The 20,990-nt window shown below is 30.2% G+C and overlaps 6 protein-coding genes across 6 annotated transcripts; 5 read left to right on the forward strand and 1 right to left on the reverse strand.

The window, feature by feature from the left end:
* The first annotated feature begins 3,990 nt into the window (after positions 1-3,990).
* On the forward strand, positions 3,991-5,604 carry LOC111687113. The gene is made up of 4 exons (XM_023449529.2): positions 3,991-4,239; positions 4,347-4,852; positions 4,922-5,291; positions 5,351-5,604. The coding sequence occupies exons 1-4, from the start codon at positions 4,035-4,037 to the stop codon at positions 5,554-5,556; spliced, it is 1,287 nt and encodes a 428-aa protein (XP_023305297.2). The 5' UTR covers positions 3,991-4,034; the 3' UTR covers positions 5,557-5,604.
* Positions 5,605-6,003: 399 nt separating this feature from the next.
* LOC111687117 lies at positions 6,004-7,313 on the forward strand. Its single transcript, XM_023449534.2, has 2 exons — positions 6,004-7,048; positions 7,117-7,313. Exons 1-2 carry the CDS (start codon positions 6,004-6,006, stop codon positions 7,311-7,313), a joined length of 1,242 nt encoding a protein of 413 aa, XP_023305302.2.
* Positions 7,314-8,870: 1,557 nt separating this feature from the next.
* On the forward strand, positions 8,871-10,279 carry LOC111687116. Its single transcript, XM_023449533.2, has 2 exons — positions 8,871-9,933; positions 9,995-10,279. Exons 1-2 carry the CDS (start codon positions 8,892-8,894, stop codon positions 10,192-10,194), a joined length of 1,242 nt encoding a protein of 413 aa, XP_023305301.2. The 5' UTR covers positions 8,871-8,891; the 3' UTR covers positions 10,195-10,279.
* Positions 10,280-12,979: 2,700 nt separating this feature from the next.
* Positions 12,980-14,434, forward strand: LOC111687115. Its single transcript, XM_023449531.2, has 2 exons — positions 12,980-14,055; positions 14,117-14,434. Exons 1-2 carry the CDS (start codon positions 13,002-13,004, stop codon positions 14,314-14,316), a joined length of 1,254 nt encoding a protein of 417 aa, XP_023305299.2. The 5' UTR covers positions 12,980-13,001; the 3' UTR covers positions 14,317-14,434.
* Positions 14,435-17,387: 2,953 nt separating this feature from the next.
* Positions 17,388-17,930, forward strand: LOC111687114. Its single transcript, XM_046947925.1, has one exon. It carries the CDS (start codon positions 17,463-17,465, stop codon positions 17,928-17,930), a length of 468 nt encoding a protein of 155 aa, XP_046803881.1. The 5' UTR covers positions 17,388-17,462.
* Positions 17,931-18,721: 791 nt separating this feature from the next.
* Positions 18,722-20,425, reverse strand: LOC111687102. Its single transcript, XM_023449517.2, has 2 exons — positions 19,090-20,425; positions 18,722-19,014 (listed from the first exon to the last, which is right to left on the reverse strand). The coding sequence occupies exons 1-2, from the start codon at positions 20,141-20,143 to the stop codon at positions 18,815-18,817; spliced, it is 1,254 nt and encodes a 417-aa protein (XP_023305285.2). The 5' UTR covers positions 20,144-20,425; the 3' UTR covers positions 18,722-18,814.
* Positions 20,426-20,990: the final 565 nt, after the last annotated feature.

Raw genomic sequence — 20,990 nt, forward strand, 5'->3', positions numbered from 1 at the left:
AATATTTCGTATTATACACGAAATTTTTGTAAATATTACGAAAATAGAAGTTACGAAATTTTTTTTTCATAAAGTTGAGCATGGATTATTTTCAGTGTATAAAACACTCAAAGTCAGCATAAATAACTTAAATGTGGACGAAAATTCGTTTGTCAATATTTCTTAGAATAGAACCATATTTAGCCATATTCCTATATAAACCCTATTGTATAAAATCTTTTTTTTTACAACAGAAAGTATTAATGTATAGTCCGTCATGGCCGACCAAACTTTTTATTTTTTGGAATTTTCATTTTCTATATCACTGAAACTTACAGAAGTTATTAACTTTTTAATGTCGTCGGTAGTTCAGAAACGTACAACGTGCTTTAAATATTGCCTTATACATTCATAATTCAACTTTAATATATTCATATATATTTTCCAACAAGATCGGTCAAGAACTATCTGAGTTACAGTGAGCCAATCATCAAAATACATTATGGGCGATTTCATATCAAGTGACCCAATTAAAAATATCGCTTTGGATAAAATAACTTGGGTGTACCCAAGTTAGTACTATTACATAGTTGGCCAGGAAGTATCGGTAAGTTCGGGACTAAAAGAAGGTCAAAGTTGGACATTTGCATCTATTGGTCCTAACTGTCCAAGAATTAAGTATATTATTTTTTCAATATTTGTAACTTAATTTTCCCTTATTTTTTCAAATTGGACGTATTTGTAGTTTTATTTTGCTTAAAATTTCTTTTGATACTTTTTAATATAAAAGTTTAGACCATTTCCTTTAAGAGCTTTGTTGACACTAAGTGGGATGCAAGTGGTATATGTAAAAAAAATATTTTAACTAAAAAACTATTTTTAGTTTTATTTTGACTTTTTTTTACCCACCATCAAGAATGATGGGAGTTTATTGATTTTGTCATTCCGTTTGTAACACAACAAAATATTGATCGTAGACCCACAAAAGTATATATTCTGAGTCCTTATTAAATTCTAAGACGATCTGTCTGTCCGTCTGTCTGACCGGCTGTCTGTTGAAATCACGATAAGAAAGGAGCTAAACAATTAAAAAACTTTTAAGGTTTGTTTGGTATAGATAATGGGCAATATAGGTTCACATTTTCCGATAGCCACCATACAAGAGATCCTCAAAACAACAATGAACATAACTGTTTAAAAAGAACGAGTATAGAAATTAAATTCGACATAAATAAACTTGAGGATCGGTCGATAATTGACGCTACCCCCATATAAGGTCTCCTTCAGAAAATGACTTTAACACCCATTACTATTCCATAATTGACCCTACCGCCCATACAAAGTCCCCTACAGAAAATTAGTTAAACGATCATTGCTGGATTAAAAATACGAGTTATGAAATACGGTTATGGAAACCAACTTTTATACGAACCTTAATCTTGCCACCGTGGCCTCCGGTAGATTAGTGGTCAGTGTTCTAGTCTGGTAGACCGGAGGTGGTGGGTTCGATTCCCACCCGTGGCACTGGTTTAGGAGCGCAGGCCCGATAGAGGCATATTTCTTCGGATTTGATGTGTATACATCCTCCTTTCAAACTAACTAACTAATCTTGCCACAGGATTTCATGCTGAATGTGTCGGTAACTCCCCCTACCTCCCATATATGCCACCTTCAGAAAAGTATTTTAACGCTATGCTATTCAATGTAAACAAGATTTATATGAACCAAAATCGGTTTACAAAAACATCTAATTGACCTTACCGCTCATATAAGGTCCTCTTTAGAAAATTATGAGTACAGCGTTGAAAATCGACATAAAAAAGTTTTTTAGAAATTTAATGAGTGACCTAAACCCCTATAAAATACGAGGATATCAATCAAATTTAGCATAAACTAGTTCTTTACAAAACCAAATCTATGTACATAATTTTATGAATATTGGTACATAATTGACGCTAAAAATATCCTCTTCAGAAAATAATTCATAAGCTCAGGGCTTAAAAATTTAACAAAATTATTATGTTTTTAAAAATTAATATTTTGATACCTCGGTCTATAATTGACTTAAGGCATATTACAAATATTATCCTGGATAGTGGTTATATGAGATTCAACACTGACAAATATAACACTCTAACTTGTTTTAACTTTAGATGTGTTTGGCATTTCGGTCGCATTTGATTACTTCCAAACTTTCCACTTTTTAAACTTCGATGTTCTGGTTTTATATCTACAATGGTTTAAATATCAATCCTTATCAGATTATAAAACGAATTACCCTTGTCAGTCTCTTGAAAGCACTTCCAATTTGTATACCTACCCTAAAAGCTACGGCCTCTCGTTCGTAGATCACTCTGATTATCCTATACATATCTATACTTATCGAACAGAAAATGTGGTAATGACTTGCAACTGCAACCACTTACCTAATAATATAATTTTCAGTGACTACTACATATCGTTTTGATTACATAGAAGTACTTTTGTAACGTCTTATTAATAATGTGTTATATAAATACGTTTTAATTCTTAAGTCAGCTTCTGCATGATGAAATAGAACCACTTACCTAATAATATAATTTTTAGTGACTACTACATATCGTTTTGATTACATAGAAGTACTTTAGTAACGTCTTATTAATAATGTGTTATATAAATACGTTTTAATTCTTAAGTCAGCTTCTGCATGATGAAATAAAATTTTTTTTCACACCATTTATATTGACTTATTTTTCTAACTACTTGTAAGCAATTGTGGAAAGCACTTGCCTCCAATGACATTACCACATCAAAATAATAACTTAAATGTAATGAAGGTTTTTATTGGATTGGATACTAAAGTGATAAACTATAAAAATATTACAAACGAAGGGTTAGTGTCTATCCAAGTCTTTAATTAAAGGTAAAAAATTTCCAAATTATATAAATCAAAAATTTCCAAATTAAATAAATCTTAACAGATTCTTATATTTAACAAAAATATTTTCTCTTTTATAGAATCACTATATGAGCTCTAATCCGAAGGTCCTGATTCTATAGATGTTTTCCAATTAGAATCTTATTAAAATTTACTTTTCTCCAGCACACTTTTTCATGTGTATGTGTGTATATAACAGAACATTAAGATAAAATTCTTTATACATTCGGTGTCTTAATATTTTACGACTGTCGTAAATCTATTTAAGAGTCTAAAATAAAACTACGTAGTTTAATCTATACAAATCTTTATGAATACAGGTGCAAGTGAGAATGTATGACAAGATATTATAAAACTTCCATTATTGTTATTCAATTAATGAAAGGAAATCTTACAGAGTGACACAAATTTGACAACTAGTTCCCCCTTTAAGTTCCACAAAGTTATTGATTTTGGAATAAGTTTTTGGGATATTTTACTCTCGTTATAACATAGTAGATATGGTAATCCAGACTAGATTTCTGCTGAAAACATCTAAAAGATACGAGAGTATATTTGGCAATCTTTCTGTTTGTAAAACATTGAAATATTAGTCCTATGCTCAATAGGTTTAGCTTAATTTGTCATATATTAACTTGTCGATCGATCCATATTGAGACAATTTCAGAAAAACATGCTTAACTTATAAATTTTTAGATAAAATGATAAACCGCGATATATGTATGTAAATGATTTGGTCAATGTAATAAATTATTATATACAAATTTTGTAAAGTTCAGTTCAAGCTCCCATAAAGGATATGCTTTATAATAAAAATATTTTGTTAAAATTCAATATTAATGAGCTTCATTATTTATACTGAGTTATTACTTGGTCAAATTCTGTAAGAATTGGTCCAATGTAAAATCTGGAAAGACACCTAGTTCCGAAAATTAACAAAAAAATATATAACAATTGAAAAAAACGGCTATTTTAGTTTAGAACAAGTTCGTTATTCCGCTCATCGACTGTTATATACATTATAAAATGCTTTATGGTTAACTTAGTGAATATTTTGTAGTTTAGTTCCATTTTATTCGTACATTAGCGAAGTTTAAAAATATATATAAATAGTTATTAAAAAAATTCACTTTAGAAAATGAAAACCAAAACAGAAATTATAAATCCAAATGAAAATATTGAAATTCCTTCCTGGATAAAACTTGATTATTTTGAAGATATTTTAGCAAAAGATGAACCAGAGGCGAAAGATGTTAAAAATTTCATACCAATAGCTGCCGTACCGCCAGGAGAAAATTTCACTTCGATTATGTTGCGCATACATATGGATTTGATAATGAAGGGTAGGTGGGCAAAGGGAATAGAATAATTTTAATATATCTGAAAATTTTGGACTCAAGAAGTTAAAGGAATTATAGTTAAAAATTTGTTTTCCTAAACTTTTTTCCAGATGATTCTATCAAACATAAAACTTATATTTTAAAAACCATGATAGACGATGACAAAGGTGGCGATATTGTCAATAAGTTGAGTTTATTCCCCAAAGAAATGGCTATGTATCAGAAATATTTACCCGCCTTCGAGGAACTTTACAAAACTGTTGGCTGGCATATAAAATTATCCCCGAAATGTTTGTTCTCGGAAAAAAAGAATGGGCGTTACAATTTTGTTTTCGAAGATTTAAAGGAAAATAATTATGTAAACATAGATCGTTTGAAGGGATGTGATATGAAACATATGAAAAGTATTTTACGTAGATTAGCCGAGTTGCATGCGGTTAGTGCAGTTTATGAGGAAAGAAATGGTGAATATCCAAATGATTTTCAAATTGGTTTTGTTGACTTGGAAGCGGGAGCAGACTATCAGAAAAGTATGTTTAAAACCCGAAAGGAATCCTATAAAAAAGCCATGCAACTATGGGGTCTAAAAGATGTAGAAAAATATCTAAAAGAATTTGTTAGTAATTATTTTAAAATAACAAAATTTGTTCTTGTAAACCTAAAACATCAATTTTTTTTATTACAGCCTTCTTGTGAGCAATATTGGAAATGCTGCTTAAAAACTTTGGACCAAAAAACTAATAAATTTAATGTTTTAAATCACGGTGATTTTTGGTCCAGTAATATAATGTTTAATTATTTGCCTAATGGTGATTTAAATGAATTAATATTTTTGGATTATCAATTCTGTAAATGGGGTAGTCCTGTTGAGGATCTATTATTGTTTATAACAATTTCCGCTGCCAAAGATATAAGAATTAAGGAATTTGATAATTTTATTTATTTGTATCATGAACGTTTAGTGGAATGTTTAAAAGTGTTGGGCTTTAGGAAACCTTTGCCGAAATTACGTGATTTACTTAAGGATATATTCGATGAGAATAATTCATTTCATGGTAATTTGGTGGAAGTTTTAAAATTATTATGTAATTTAATTATTATGTATTTTTTTTAGCATTTTTCGCTTGCATTAATCATTTGCCCATTTTGATGTTGCCCAATGATAAAGATAGCAGCATTCATAATTTTTGCAGACCAGATGATTTTGGAGAACAATTCCGCATGAAAGCCTTGACTAATCCTAGTTACGTGGAGGCAATGAAGGATTTGTACCCTTTCTTTTTCAGACGTGGCCTATTTAATTTTTCTGATTATGATTGAAATTTTGTACTTTTACTAATTTTTTTTAAATAAAAAATATTTGAAACCACTTAATAAAAATTGTACCGATCACTTAGTGAAATTATTGATTGATGTAGATATCCATCCATCTATCTATCTATCTATCTATCTATCTATCTATCTATCTATCTATCTATCTATCTATCTGTCTATCTATCTATCTATCTATCTATCTATCTATCTATCTATCTATCTATCTATCTATCTATCTATCTATCTATCTATCTATCTATCTATCTATCTATCTATTTATCTATCTATCTACCAAAAATTGTTTCAAATTTTTTATTACAATGAATAATAAAATATTATCTGTTGAAAGAGCACAATTGACTTAAATGCACCACAAAACGCTTTAAAAGTTATGGCCAATTTAAAAATTGCTTCAGTTTAACTCAACACATTATTTTAATATAATACAACAAAATGGCTATTCCCGAGTGGTTAACAAAAAAATATATTCAGGATGTCTTGCAATCTTATCACAAGGACTTTACATTACAAATAGAAAAATTTATTATAAAATCAGCATTTGGTAAAGGAGAAAATTATGGGGGTTATTTAACAAAGGTCCATGTGGTATACAATTTGTCTAATCGTACACAGCAAAAAGAAAACCATTTCATGTGCAAGACCTCATATGATGACGATGATGAATTTTCCAGAGAAAAAATGGAATCATATGATTTTTTCAATCGAGAAATGTTATTATATGAACAAATTTTACCTAAACTAAATGATTTGCTAAAGGAAATCAATGATACAGATCGACTATTCCCAACCGTATTTCATGTGGATTACAACAAGCAGGCTCTTATATTTGAAGATTTAACAGTTCGGGGTTTCGTTATGGCTGATCGTTTACAGAGACTAGATATGGATCACATAAAATTGGTCTTACGAAAATTATCTAAAATGCATGCCACATCAGCGGTATTTAACGAACGTGGTGGCGGCTGTTTGGAAAAATATGATCGAGGATTTTTTAACAAATATACCGATTCTTATAAATCATTTTTCGTTAATTCGTTCGAGGCTTGTGCACATTATTTACAACAACTAAATGATGAAGATTTCCATAAATATGCTGAGAAAATCTTTAACTTGAAACCTTATTACATGGATATTGGAAGGCGCTGTTTCGAGCCCAATAATAGTCACATAAATGTTTTAGCTCATGGTGATATCTGGACTAATAATATGATGTTTAAATATTGCTCGGAAACCGGTAAACCTATAGACGTTCTACTTATTGATTTTCAATTTTCATTTTGGGGATCCCCTACTTTGGATCTACACTATTTTTTTAATACTTCTATTAAAGAACCTTTAAGACTTCATCATCAAGATGAATTGTTTCATATGTATTATCAACAATTTACTGATGTTTTAAAAAAATTAAATTATAAATCGAATCCAATACCCAGTTTGGAACGATTTAGATTAGAAGCCGAAGAAAAGAGTTTTTATGGTAAATTAGTTTTAATAAAATTTTATAACTAAATTTAGTTATATTTTGTATATGTATACATTTTTTAGCTTTCCACTCTTCTATAGTGGTACAACCTGTTATGCTAAATCCAGATCCTACAGATGCTGATTACAACGCCTTGATGGGGGAAGATGATCGTGCAATGCATTTTAAAAGTCGATTGTATAAAAATCCTACAGTTCAGGAGAATTTGAGGGATCTGTTGCCTATTTTTGACAGAAAAGGTAAAATTGTTAATAAATAAGTATAAGCTGTAATTAAATATTTTTTTATTTATTTATTTAACAATATTCAATAACCTAGCCTATATGCCATAAGCGATTACAAATTTCTACTTCACAATAATTCTTCCAATACAAATATAAATATATGTATTAAAATTGTATAAATGTATTCTATTATTGAATAAAGTATTCGAAATTTTTGAAACGTCATGGAATTTATTGAGTTTTTATTAAAATTTTCACAGTTTGTGAACCGATTTACCTATTTTCAATAGCAAAATTATTGAAAGCATACATATAGTTGTAATATTCAGAACGTCTCACAGTGGTATAGGAAAAAAAAGAGGGAAATAATTCGGTAACTTTTAAACGGTTAATCCGATTTTAATGAAATTTGGTATGCACAAAGAGCAGGTGTTGTCGAGTTTAGATTTTGAATTTGGACCTTATAGGCCAACCAGGGGCCCGGCGGGGGTCCTCAAATTAGGACACCGCGGCTATGTTAAATTTTTAAAACGATCCAATTTCTTCATTTGAGTTCCGATTTAAAAAAATTTCAATATATGTAACAAATTTAAGAGTTAACCTTATGGATGAAAATAATAGTGCTAGGTAAATTTTCTAAAAGATGTTGAGTTTCCCCTTAGTCTAGTCTATAGTCCAGTCTATAGTCTAGTCTATAGTCTAGTCTATAGTCTAGTATATAGCCTAGTCTATAGTCTAGTCTATAGTCTAGTCTATAGTCTAGTCTATAGTCTAGTCTATAGTCTAGTCTATAGTCTAGTCTATAGTCTAGTCTATAGTCTAGTCTATAGTCTAGTCTCTAGTCAAGTCTATAGTCTAGTATATAGTCTAGTTTGTTAGTTAGTTAGTTATACTTGTCTCAACTTGCCCTTTAAAAATAAGATCTTTTAAATGGTTTGTCTACCAAAATCTTAGGAGTTCGGCCCCTTTTCCCGATTTCAATTAATTAATAAATTCTTGTTTTTAATTTTGTCATAAGTTATGTCATTTAAGTTCAGTTATTTGAATAGACCCCAAAAGGGAAATGGTGTATTTTATTATATGTATACATATATTTTATTATATTATACAAATTTAAAATTTTATTAAAATTTATATAAATACAAATAAATAAGTTTTATTACAATTAAATTTGAAAGAATTACACATAGCAGCGCGTGTACTTGATAGGGAAATATAATGCATTTTGTAGTAATATAAACAAATTAAATAAGAATGCTATAAATTTTAGGTACTCTACTTTGATGCACAATATGATTACTTTTAAGGAGTTTTGGAAAAATGTATTAATATATTTTAAAATACTGTTAGATAAAAAATACTGAATGTTTTATAAACGTAAAGAAATATTTGTTGCGAAAAACATATACTTTAAATAACATAGTATAAATTCTAAAATTTTATATTTTTATATGCAACAAGTCTAACGACAAACGACCTTAGTGTAACTATTTACCTCCATAAAATACATAGACAAATCTAAATATAACGAGCGAAAAAATGCTATAAAAGTTACAATAAATTAAAAAAATGCGACAGTTAAGTTGAACAGATTCTAAGATAATTAAAGTAAAATGTCTATTCCTGAGTGGTTAACTAAAAATTATATAGAGGAAGTCTTGAAAGTCTATCACAAAGATTTGACATTAAAAATAGAAACATTTGATATAAAACCAGCATTAGGTAAAGGTGAAAATTATGGTGGTTATTTGACAAAAGCCCATGTGGTATACAACTTAAATAATGGTGAACAACAAAAAGAAAATCACTTCATCTGTAAGACCTCATATGAAGAAGATGAATTTGCTAAGGAAAAAATGGAACCTTATGATATTTTCAATCGTGAAATGTCATTATATGAACAAGTCTTACCAAAAATGAATAATTTACTCAAAGAAATCAATGATACAGATCGGCTATATCCCACTGCCTTTCATGTGGATTACAAGAGACAGGCTCTTATATTTGAAGATCTAACTGTGGAAGGTTTTGTTATGGCTGATCGTATAGAGAGATTAGATATGGAGCATGTAAAATTGGTTCTACGTAAATTGTCTAAAATGCATGCTACTTCGGCAGTTTTAAATGAACGTGAGGGAGGTAGATTGGAAAAATATGATCGTGGTTTTTTTAACCAATATACCGATACTTATAAAACCTATTTTGTGAATACATTTTTATGTTGTGCTCGTTATTTGCAAAAATTAAATGATGCTGATTCTCGTAAATATGCTGAGAAAATGTTTGCCTTAGAACCTCATTACATGGATATAGGCAAGCGTTGTTTTGCGCCCACAAATGGTCATGTGAATGTTTTGGCTCATGGTGATGTCTGGACTAATAATGTTATGTTTAAGTATTGTAGTAAAACTGGAAAACCTATAGATGTTTTACTTATTGATTTTCAATATTCATTTTGGGGATCTCCTACTTTGGATTTACATCACTTTTTTAATACATCTATTAAAGAACCCCTAAGACGTTATCATCAAGATGATTTGTTTCAAATCTATCATCAACAATTTACAGATACTTTGAGAAAATTGAAGTATAATTCGAATCCTATACCCAGTTTGAAACAATTTAGGTTACATGCCGAACAGAAGAGATTTTTTGGTAAGTATAGTGTAACACTTTCACTTCTTAAAAGTAGTATATATTTTTAATTTATTTCCAGCCGTTCACTCTTCTCTGGTCATTCAACCTGTGATGCTTAATCAAGACCCTACAGATGCTGATTACAATTCCTTAATGGGTGAAGATGATCGCTCCATGAATTTTAAAAGTCGTTTATATAATAATCCCGTAATTCAGGAAAATTTAAAAAATCTTTTGCCAATATTTGATCGAAGGGGACTTTTGGAAATCAATCAATAAATTGTTATTTAAATATAAATAAAAGTTTTAAGTTTGTCTGGACTTTTTATTCATATGACTTCAAGACACACTTTATTTTAACGTATATCGATCGTTCTTGATATAAAATGGACATCAAAATGTAAGAAAATCTTGGAACACCAGTGTTTGTGAAAACCAGTGTACGTGAAATAGTTAAGGAATGAAATTCGAATACATATGGTTTAGAAATTGAGTAATTTCTAGGTTATTCTTAAATCTACCGGAACAATATATCAGATACAGCACAATTAATGAACTTCAATTCATTCCCTGTAAAATGATGTTAATGACATGCATTTATAATCAGTGATTATTAATCACTTACGTAATAATATACCTTTCAATGACTACTACTTATCGTGCTGATTACAATGAACCAGTTTAGTAAGATCTTATCAATAATGTGTTATATAAATACATTCTGATTCATTATATAGAATCTATACATGTTTTTACACACGAATTTCATTCTCTGATTTCTTTTATTACCGTTTTAAAAAAAATAACTTAAATTGCTATTGTGTAAGAAAAATTTACCATTTTAACCCATTACATAGTAATGAAAGTTTTTACTGGGTTAGTATTTCAAAGTTTTTTTCTTTATTGCATTCGACTTTAGAAATATAAACCAGTTTTAAATAGTTGGCTAGCCCCGATTAAGAATATCCCATAAATTATTAAAAGTTTGATCTAGTTCAAACGATTTAACGATCATAGGTTAGGCGCTCCATTTCATAAAAAAGAAAACTAATGTTCACTGAATTATTATTTTTCAATGTTAAGAAACTTGGTTTCCTGTACGTAATTCCTAAAAACTTTCTAATCACTGTAAGTAAGGAATATTCTATTCGGAATAACAGTACTTCCCAGATAATTGGATTTGATTTAGACGAACACCTAACAGCGGTTGAGAAAGTGCTCTAGACTTTTACTGTCCTCTCCACATACTCTATATTCTACGTACGTACCATCATATTGACCTCAGACTTGCTCATTTGGAGAAGATTTCTCGTTTTGCTCTCATCACGGTTACCCTCTATTATCCTTGTGGTTCTGCCCACCGGTTCATTATTCCAACTAAAACTGAATTTAAAACCCATAGTTTTAATTCAGTTTTTGTTGCGTCTAATGCTTTTGTGTTCACCCGGTTAACAACCACGAGCTTCCCTCCCTTTAAAGCTGTTACATTCGTCCTTTCGTTGTCGACTACTACAATAGGCCTTATGAGATTCTTTCATCCATAGCTTGAATTCAGTCTTAGTTGCGTCTAATGGTTTTGTGTTCATCATGTTAACTACCACGAGCTCTCTTCCCTTTATAGCGGTTACATTCGCCCTTTCGTTGTCGACTACTTCCGAGTGGCCTGGTATCAATATGATGTCAATCTTACCTTAAAGAGAGATATTAGTTGAAGCTTTCATACAAGCCAATACGGTTTGAAATTTAATTTTATCACCTGATATCGCCCTAATTACCTTCTGCCTGTCTGTCTGGCAACATATTTATTTTAATTCAATTTGCACATTCCGTTTTTGATCGGACTTCTGCCTGAAAGCTTACGATTAGGTTATATATTTCTCATTCTGTGTTTTCAATATAGAACCCCTAGAGTCATCCGTGCAGCAACGAATTCCTACTGGTATTTGCTCTAATGTTCCGCTAAACCAAGACATTTTCTCTGGAATCAGCAGTTTCCGATATATTCTGTGTCTGGTATGCGACCAGCACTTCCCCTTAAGTAAAGAGCAGTTCTACTGTAAGCGCCGCTATATATCTTAAATATGATTTAATTGGCCAGAGCCATGGTTGATCATGAATACCTTGGTGATGTGTCCTACAACCGCTTTTGTCCAGTTCGCCAAAAGTAAAGAGCCGTTCGGCTGTAGGCGCCGCTTCATATCTTAAATAGGTTTCAATGGGCGGAACATCTAATTTTCTTAAAATACAAGGATCAATAATCTATTTACCAAATCTCAGTCTATATTATATATAAGACTCAATATTAGTTCTCAAGAATGCGTTTACTGCAATACTAAGTTATCTCTTTTAAACTTCTTGAAGATCAGTTTTTATTAGTTTCATGTCCACATATAAGACACCATTCCGAAAGTTACTATAAAAAATATCAGTAAAGCGATGAAATTTGACTTAAACTAATTTGACACATACTATTTTCTTGAACTAAAGACGAAGCCTATTATTGAAATTGCTTTTGTAAAGTAGAAATTCCTTGAGTCCGGCCGTATGTCTGCTATTTAGAAAAAACTTATTTATTATGCGAAGCCAATGATGGACATCTTATATAAAAGAAAACAAAGAATCTTTATTAAACGATTGAATTGAAATGTATTGAACTTTGGAGCCCCGCCCTTTCGAAAATAGGCGTGATCGACAAGCAAATAATAAAGCCCTTATGCTCTCCAAATTCGATCTTGTTGAATTCATTTCGATAGAAAGACAACGGTTTCATAAATTGGAATTTCGGAATTTTAGTAGTTGAAATATTTAATAATATAAATAAAAAATGGATACTTCTAGCACATCTGACTATTTTTATTTAGACTCTAAATATAAATACAATGACAGTTACTTTCCACTGTTAATATAAACCAATTTAGATAAGTTTAGTAATAAAATATTTAAACAAAAAAATTTTAATTTATCATATTTTGCCAACTCATAAAAGAAAATATCTTTTGGCAAGATTTCATCATTTAAAAGGTGAAACGACACGCGCCAACACGTAAAATTTATAACAAAAAAGGTAGAATTTTAGCTAAAATAAAATGTGTGAAAATAACAGCTGGAAAGCACCCTCATGGTTAACTGACACTTATTTGGAAAAAGTTTTACAAAAGTATCTTAAAGATGAACAAGTGAAAATTACAAATATTGACATTAAACCTGCCACAGCAAATGGAGAAAATTATGCCAGTGTTATGAGTCGAATTAAAGTAACATTTTCGAGCAGTAAACAAAAATCACAAGAATTATCCTTTATATTAAAATATTCCTATGAAAGTGATCCTTATGTAGCAAAAATTATGAGTGGTTATGATCTCTATAATACAGAAATGAAAATGTATGAAAAAATTTTACCACAATTAGCTGAAATTTTAAAAGAAATTGGTGATTCAGATAAACTTTTTGCTAATACCCTTAAAGTGGACTATGAAAGATCAGCTATTATTTTTGAAGATTTAACCGATAACAAATATGTTTTAGCTGATCGTTTAACGGGTATGGATGAGATGCATGCTCGTTTGACTTTGAAAAAATTGGCGAAATTTCATGCTGCCGGTTTAGTACTAAATCAAAGACTTAAAGGGGAATTGGAAAATTTTCAACGTGGTATTTTCAATAGACACACCCGAGCATTCGGTTGTATGTTTGAGTATATGACAGAAAATTGTGCAAAATTTGCTAAAACATGTCCGGAATTGGGCGCTTATTATCATGATAAACTTATGAATTTAAAACCCTATGTAGTGGAATATGGCACTAGAGCTTACAATAGTAATACGAATAAATTTTATACTTTAACTCATGGTGATTTGTGGATCAATAACATGATGATGCAATATGATGGAGAGAAACATTTAAAAGATGTTTTACTCATAGACTTTCAGTTGTGTAATTGGTCTTCGCCGGCAGTAGATTTGCATTATTTCTTGAATACCTCTTTGGAAACTAAACTACAGCTAGATATACATGCTCACGATAAACTGATACAGTATTATCATACTATTTTATGGGAAACTTTAAAAAATCTAAAATATATGGGTTATATTCCTACATTACATGAATTTCATGTACAAATGGAAGAAGGAAAATTTTTAGGTGAGTTTTATTTTCAACACTTAATTTAATATTTTAATAACATTTTCATTACTTCTCTTAGCCGTCACAGCCACCTTAGCTAGTCAAGCTATAATGATAAACGATCAGTGTGATGATGCTGACTTTCACAGTTTAGTAGACGATGATGAGAGAAGTAGAAATTTCCGTGCAAGTGCTTATAAAAATAAACGACTCCAGAATATCATTAAAACTATACTACCACATTTTGATCGTCATGGCTTATTGGATCTACAAAAATAGATAACGATATTATGTAGAAAATATAAATTATAACATAGAGTGTAGTTAAGATTGGTTATAAGATTAAAACTGATTTTTATATCTTTCTCATAATGATCATTTCAAAAATTATTATAAATCTGCTTGAAAATATTCTTATAACTTTGTGTTTTTGCTTCTCGATCAAACATATATGAACTTCTGGACTGGTTTTCTCGGAATTGAAATATATATGTTATACATCTTTAATTTGAATCATGAGCCCAATAGGAACATTACAAGGAATTTATGCAAAAGTATTTTTTAATGTGGACCTTATACTAAGACTATATCCAGTATTATTTTCGACTGATTTAGAAATACTTGTGCAAGACTTGATCAATTATAATTACAATTTACAATTTTTGCTAGTTCTGATATGTGAAAAGTTACACTAAACCCTTCATAACCAAAATGTATAAATATTTCACAGGATCGATACTGTACAACATTTCTTGAATTTGCAATCAGATTTAGCCAATTTTCTTTGTTTGTGTAAGTCTAATGAACAACGACATTTGAATTTTGATAAATGCTTTCATTTAACCTTCACAAGATCTCCAAATCCTATACGGTTTACAAAATTTTAAACTTTATAATCTATTATAAAATTGGGAATTGTATTTAATTCAATGTTATTATTTACTCAACAGGTTCTAGGTTTGCCTTCATTAAAAGAAAATTGTTCTAAATTTACAGATCCTTGTACTCTTAAAATTATTTACACTGCCTTTGTTAGATCAAGGCTTGAATATGCGGCTATTATTTGGGCTCCATATTCTAAACATTTAATTACCCGCATTGAAAGAGTTCAAAAAAAAATGTCCAACTATAACCCCCTCTAACTCCGGCAGTTCTTGACCGAAGAAGCAAACAATTTGTGTCTGCTTTGTCTGCCACTTTCCAATAGTACTAACCTTGGTGAAAATTTCATCTAAATCGAGTTTTTTTATGTTGGTCAGTTAACACGAAATTGCCCAAATGTAAATGCCTTAAAAGTCGAAGAGATAAATAAGTTATTTTCAAAAATTGTATCTTTATAATTAATTTAAAACAATAGAATCTTCAACGATCGTTGAATAGAGCCTTGTTCATCTAGCGAAATTGAAATTAAGACTTTGGAAATGAAAATTGTTATCTTTTTTTTTCGCGAACTTTATACACCCAACATCAAAGCATGGGCTAACAACTTGTTAATTTCGATAGACGACCCTCTTGAGGACTTCGAATTCTTCTGAAAATCTTAAATCTAATTAAGATATAGGTTGTTAAATTGTTTCCGCGATGTTTTTACTAGGGACACACTTGGATTAATTGTTCTCTTTGTGATACCTGAAATGAGCGAAACGGTTAAAACATTAGTACACTTCGACTTTAGATCTCCTAAAGCGGGGAAATGACAGAGTAAGTGAGTAAGATATTTTGATAGAGTTTGGACTAAACGTGTTTGATGTTAAAAATGTCTTTATTTCGCCTAACCCCCATACAACCGTACACCCCAAATAGGGTGTTTGGGCTCATAATTAAGTTAAATGTTCTATTATGTCAACAAAAGTCAGCAAAACTTACATTTATAGAACTTTTAATGACATTACCGATTTTTGTAATGATTTTACAAACGCCCTTCAGAAAATGACTTAAAGGTCAAAATTCACCTATAAACACTAATTATACTTCTAAATTCTACATAAATAACTTTGAAGTAGACGTGAATTCCTCTACAAACATTTATAAGGATATGCCCATATTTTCCTCTACTCCCCTTTGAGCCCTCTTGTAAAAAATCTCTATGCAATCTCTATACATTCGTACTTGTTTTGTACTGAAATCTGTATACCCTACGTCACTGTAGTGGGGAGGGTATTATACGTTAAAATGTCTTAAATGTCTAAAATTGACTTGTAACCATTTGTATCGCAGTGAAACTTATGATAAGGATGAGGATCAGCTCATGTTTGCCCCATACTCCTATGTAAAGCCTCATTTAGAAAATTTAGTTTTTTATCAAATTGCTTAAATACTTTGGAATTAAGGTAAAATTCAACATAAAAGTTCCTTTATGAAAACACTTAACCCGAAAATAATTGCTCCTAAATGTGGTATATAAGTATTGCATTTTTGATTCCTTTTCAAAAGTGTCCTGTATAGCCGGTCTTCACTAAAATAAGCCTTTTTTGATAAATGGACTTTTTAAAACCCATGGACTTTCTGTCGCATTGCACTTGGACATTGTGACACTTTTGAAATTGTCATTATGTCCATGGACATTATAACTCAATTTAGTGTTCCATAAGTTCTAAGGACATTATGATACAGCACCACTTCCATGAAGTAAATTCTACTTCTTTTTCGCTTTCTTGGAAGTTCTTTTTTTGCTGAGAAGGTAAACTTCACTATATGAGTTTCTTTATGAATAATAAGTACTTTGTAAAATATGCTATGGTCGACCATGCCCGGCTATACTTTCCTACCTGTTTTTTAAAGAAATTGATATAGATGTTGATGATCTACACGTTGCATTTTTTTGCGATTCTATAAAAAATCCATAAATCACGTATTTTAATAAATATTTTATTGTACTGCCAATCCTGTTAATATTTAAATTAAATTTATTCTCAGAAGATTACAATAAGCAGTATAAAAATTTCCGGATTAAACGCTTTTGTAAAGTAATTTATTTGCTCTTATATACATACGTCAAAGATTGCATTTACAATTTCTTTTGTTCATTTTATCAACTTTATAATGTTTAATTTTTGAAAGATCACCACAGCCTTAACATATGCTGTATATTAAAAGAATTAGATATTTGACAAGATCTATGGGGCAAAATTTTAAGAAGTATTATAAATTTATAAAAATAATTACAGTGATATAAAACAAAAATCTTGTTATAAAACACACAAAAACAAAAGTTATAAACTAGCTGCATATGTAACAAGTAAAATAGATAAAACCAGCATTATTCAGCACTTTTTTAATAAACTGATATTTTCTCACCATAAAACTAAAGATTTTTGTTAGATTTTTATCATTTAGAAAGTTTTAATCCACAAGATAACATAAAGTTTTTTGGAACTAAAAACTATTTAAAAAATTAAATTAAAAATTATCAGAATAAATATAAAATGTGTGAAAATAATAGTTGGCAAGCGCCTTTATGGTTAACGGATTCCTATTTGGAAGATGTTTTAAAAAAGTATCTCAAAGATGAACAAGTGAAACTAATAAATGTTGTTATAAGACCAGCCACAGCAAATGGTGAAAATTATGCCAGTGTTATGAGTCGTATTAAAGTGAAATTTATACAAGAAATGATAAGTAAAAATCCCCAAGAATTATCCTTTATAATGAAATATTCATACGAAAATGATCCTTTCATTTCGAAGATTATGTCAAGCTATGATGTTTATAATACAGAAATGAAAATGTATGAACAAATTTTACCACAATTAGCTGATATCTTGCAGGAAATGGGTGATACTGAAAAACTATTTGCAAAAACTTTAAAAGTGGACTACGATAAATCTGCCATTATATTTGAAGATTTAAGTGTAAATAATTATATTTTAGCCGATCGTTTAAGGGGAGCGTGATTTAGGCAGACAGACAGACGGACATAGCTAAATCGACTCAGAATTCCATAAGGACACAGAATATATATATACTTTGTTGGGTATCAGATGAATATTTCTTGTTGTTGCACCCGGAATGACAAACGTATATATACCCTCTATAACCACTGATGGTGGTGGAGGGTATAACAATACAATTTTCATATAATTATACCCTACACCACTATAGTATTATACGTTTGTGCTGATGTTTGTAACATACAAAAAATTGGTCCAATACCCACCTTAAAGTATACCGATCGATTTAGAATCATTTTTTGAGTCGATTAAGACGTGTCCGTCCATCCGTCCGTCTGTCCGGCATGCTGGCTGTCCATGTAAACCTTGTGCGCAATTTTTAAGATAATTTAATGAAATTTGGATCAAGCATGTTTTTTGGCACAGGGACGAAGCCTATTGAAAATGGTTGAAATCGGTTCATTATTTCACCTAGCCCCCATACAACCGTACCTCCCGTATGCCATAATTCCGCCAAATATTCTTTATCTCTCCAAAAATTGGCACAAATAAGTTTTATAAAAGTATAAATGACACTGCAGATTTTCGCCCCCATACAGGCCCTACTTCAACAAATGTCTTAAACGTCTAAAATTGACTTGTAACCATTTGTATCGCAATGAAACTCAACAAAACTAACTGTCATTTAAAAATATATCCTTTTCCCAAATTTACCGAGTATCGGTCCATATTCAACCTATATAAAGCCTCATTTAGAAATTTTAGTTTTTTTATCAATAAACTGCTTAAAAAATTTGGAATTATGTTAATATTCAATATAAAAGTTTATTTAAAAAAAATAAAATATACTCATGATGTAGGGTATTATATGGTTGGCCATGTTTATATCATTCACAAATATCTAACAGACCAATTTGATCAAGTCTGGGCAACATTTCTTTAATAATTCTTTGAACCCTTTGATTGGAATATAATGCATTATGAAATCTGTTTGCCTTCTCATCACTGCCCAATATACTTTCAAAATCAGCATCCTCGCTTTTATCATTGATCATGAGTGGCAAGACCACCAGTAAAGAAGTAACAGCTGTCAGTAAGAAACAAATAAGTAGTATTAAATTTTTTCCAAGTCTGTTTGTTTAAACAAAATTTTTGGACTCACCATAAAATCCTCTTTCCAACAGTTGTACATTAAGTTCCTGTAGGGTTGGTATATGTTGTTTATAATTAAATTTTCTTAAATTATCCGATAACACCTGATGATAGTATTGTATTAATTTTGGTAGATGATTAAATAGTAAATTGTCTTCCGTAGATGAATATAGAAAATAATATAGATCTATAGCAGGAGATGTCCAATTACAATATTGAAAATCTATTAATAAAACATCTTGAATATCTGCAGTATACTTATCGTTATTATATAGAACCATTATATTATTAGTCCACATATCACCATGATTTAATGTTTGAAAATGTTTTGAATTTGAATCGTAACAACGTGTAGAATATTCTACAATATATGGAATTAATTTCAATAGTTTATCTCTGTAGTAATTTCCCAATTCTGATTCCACAAATTTAACACCTACATTCAGAACATTTTCAAAAAATACACCAAAATAGTTGACATGTTTATTAAATAAACCATGAGAGAATTTTTCCAGAGAACCGACTTGTTGTTCATTTAAAACAGCTGCTGCAGCATGCATTTTGGCAAGTTTTCTTAAACAAAGTTTTACATGTATTTCGTCCATGCCCTCTAAACGATTGGCCATGGTGAATTTACGTTCTCTTAAATCCTCAAATATTATAACATTACGTTCATAGTCTACATGAATAGTTTTGGCACTCAACTGATCCATGTCACCAGTATCGAGGAGCATTTGTTGTAATTGCGGTAAAACCATTGCATACATTTGCATTTCTGTATTGTAGACATCGTATGAACGTAAAACATCAGCTAACATAGGTTTATTATCATATGTGGACTTGACTATAAAATGGATTTGTTTCGGATATTTCTCTTGATCTATTTTGTAATTGACTAATGTTCTAGTCATTATACTGCAATAACTTTCACCTTTTGCTGTAGCAGATGTTGTCTCTATATTGATTACTTTTAGTGAAGAATTTTGAAAATATTTTTTCAAAATATTTTCCACATATTCTTCTGTTAAAAACTTGGGAGCATCATAATCTGTAGACGGCGCCATTTTTCAATTTCTTTTTCTATTTTTTTTTCAATTACTTGTAATTAAGTTTATTTTTATACACAATTTTCTATAATATGCATATTAGTAAGCCGTCTAGATATCGAATGAAATAGTTCTTGAGCTTGTCTAGTGTATTTATAAATTAAGATTAGCAATGTTATGGAAGTTTTGTTTTTGTGCGAAATAATATACGACTTGATAAGTCTATGAGAGCTTGTAGTACAAACAAATAGTCCCAGTAATGTAATCATAGGAAGTTTTTCTATGTCATGATTCTCGGTCAAAACTAAATATATAAACTTAAGTCTGATGGACATATTTTAATTCAAATATGCCATCACAGCAAAAACTTTTATTGCGAACTTAAATTTCAAACTTAATCTGAAAATAATTCATGCCTAATAAATACGAAAAATTTCGTACATTGTACGAAAACCCGTAATAATATTAAATTAACTAAAAAGATATTATCATACATATGAAATAATTTCGTAACGTAAAAAGTTCTCAATTACGTTAAATGTCACATGTCTTAACGAAATTATTTTTATAAAATATAAAAAAACGTTTCTTTCGAGTCAACACCTCTCTACTGATTTTTATGAGAATCGGCATATAATTAACTTCCCATATAATATCTGCTTCAGAAAATACTTTAACATCCCAGCAGTTCGACAAAGAGTCAATGCATACGAAAAAGACAGTAATTTCCACTAATAGTTATCCGCCTGGATGATCGTAATTTGTATGTTTTGGGTCATTCGTCACGACTGTAGCCTTTGTAATCGAGAATGAAGACAGTCGTCACTTTAGTGTCCCCTTTGTAAGCGGGAGCGGATACAGTCGT

The sequence above is a fragment of the Lucilia cuprina genome, chromosome 4 (assembly GCF_022045245.1).
Source record: "Lucilia cuprina isolate Lc7/37 chromosome 4, ASM2204524v1, whole genome shotgun sequence".
Lineage (NCBI taxonomy): Eukaryota > Metazoa > Arthropoda > Insecta > Diptera > Calliphoridae > Lucilia > Lucilia cuprina.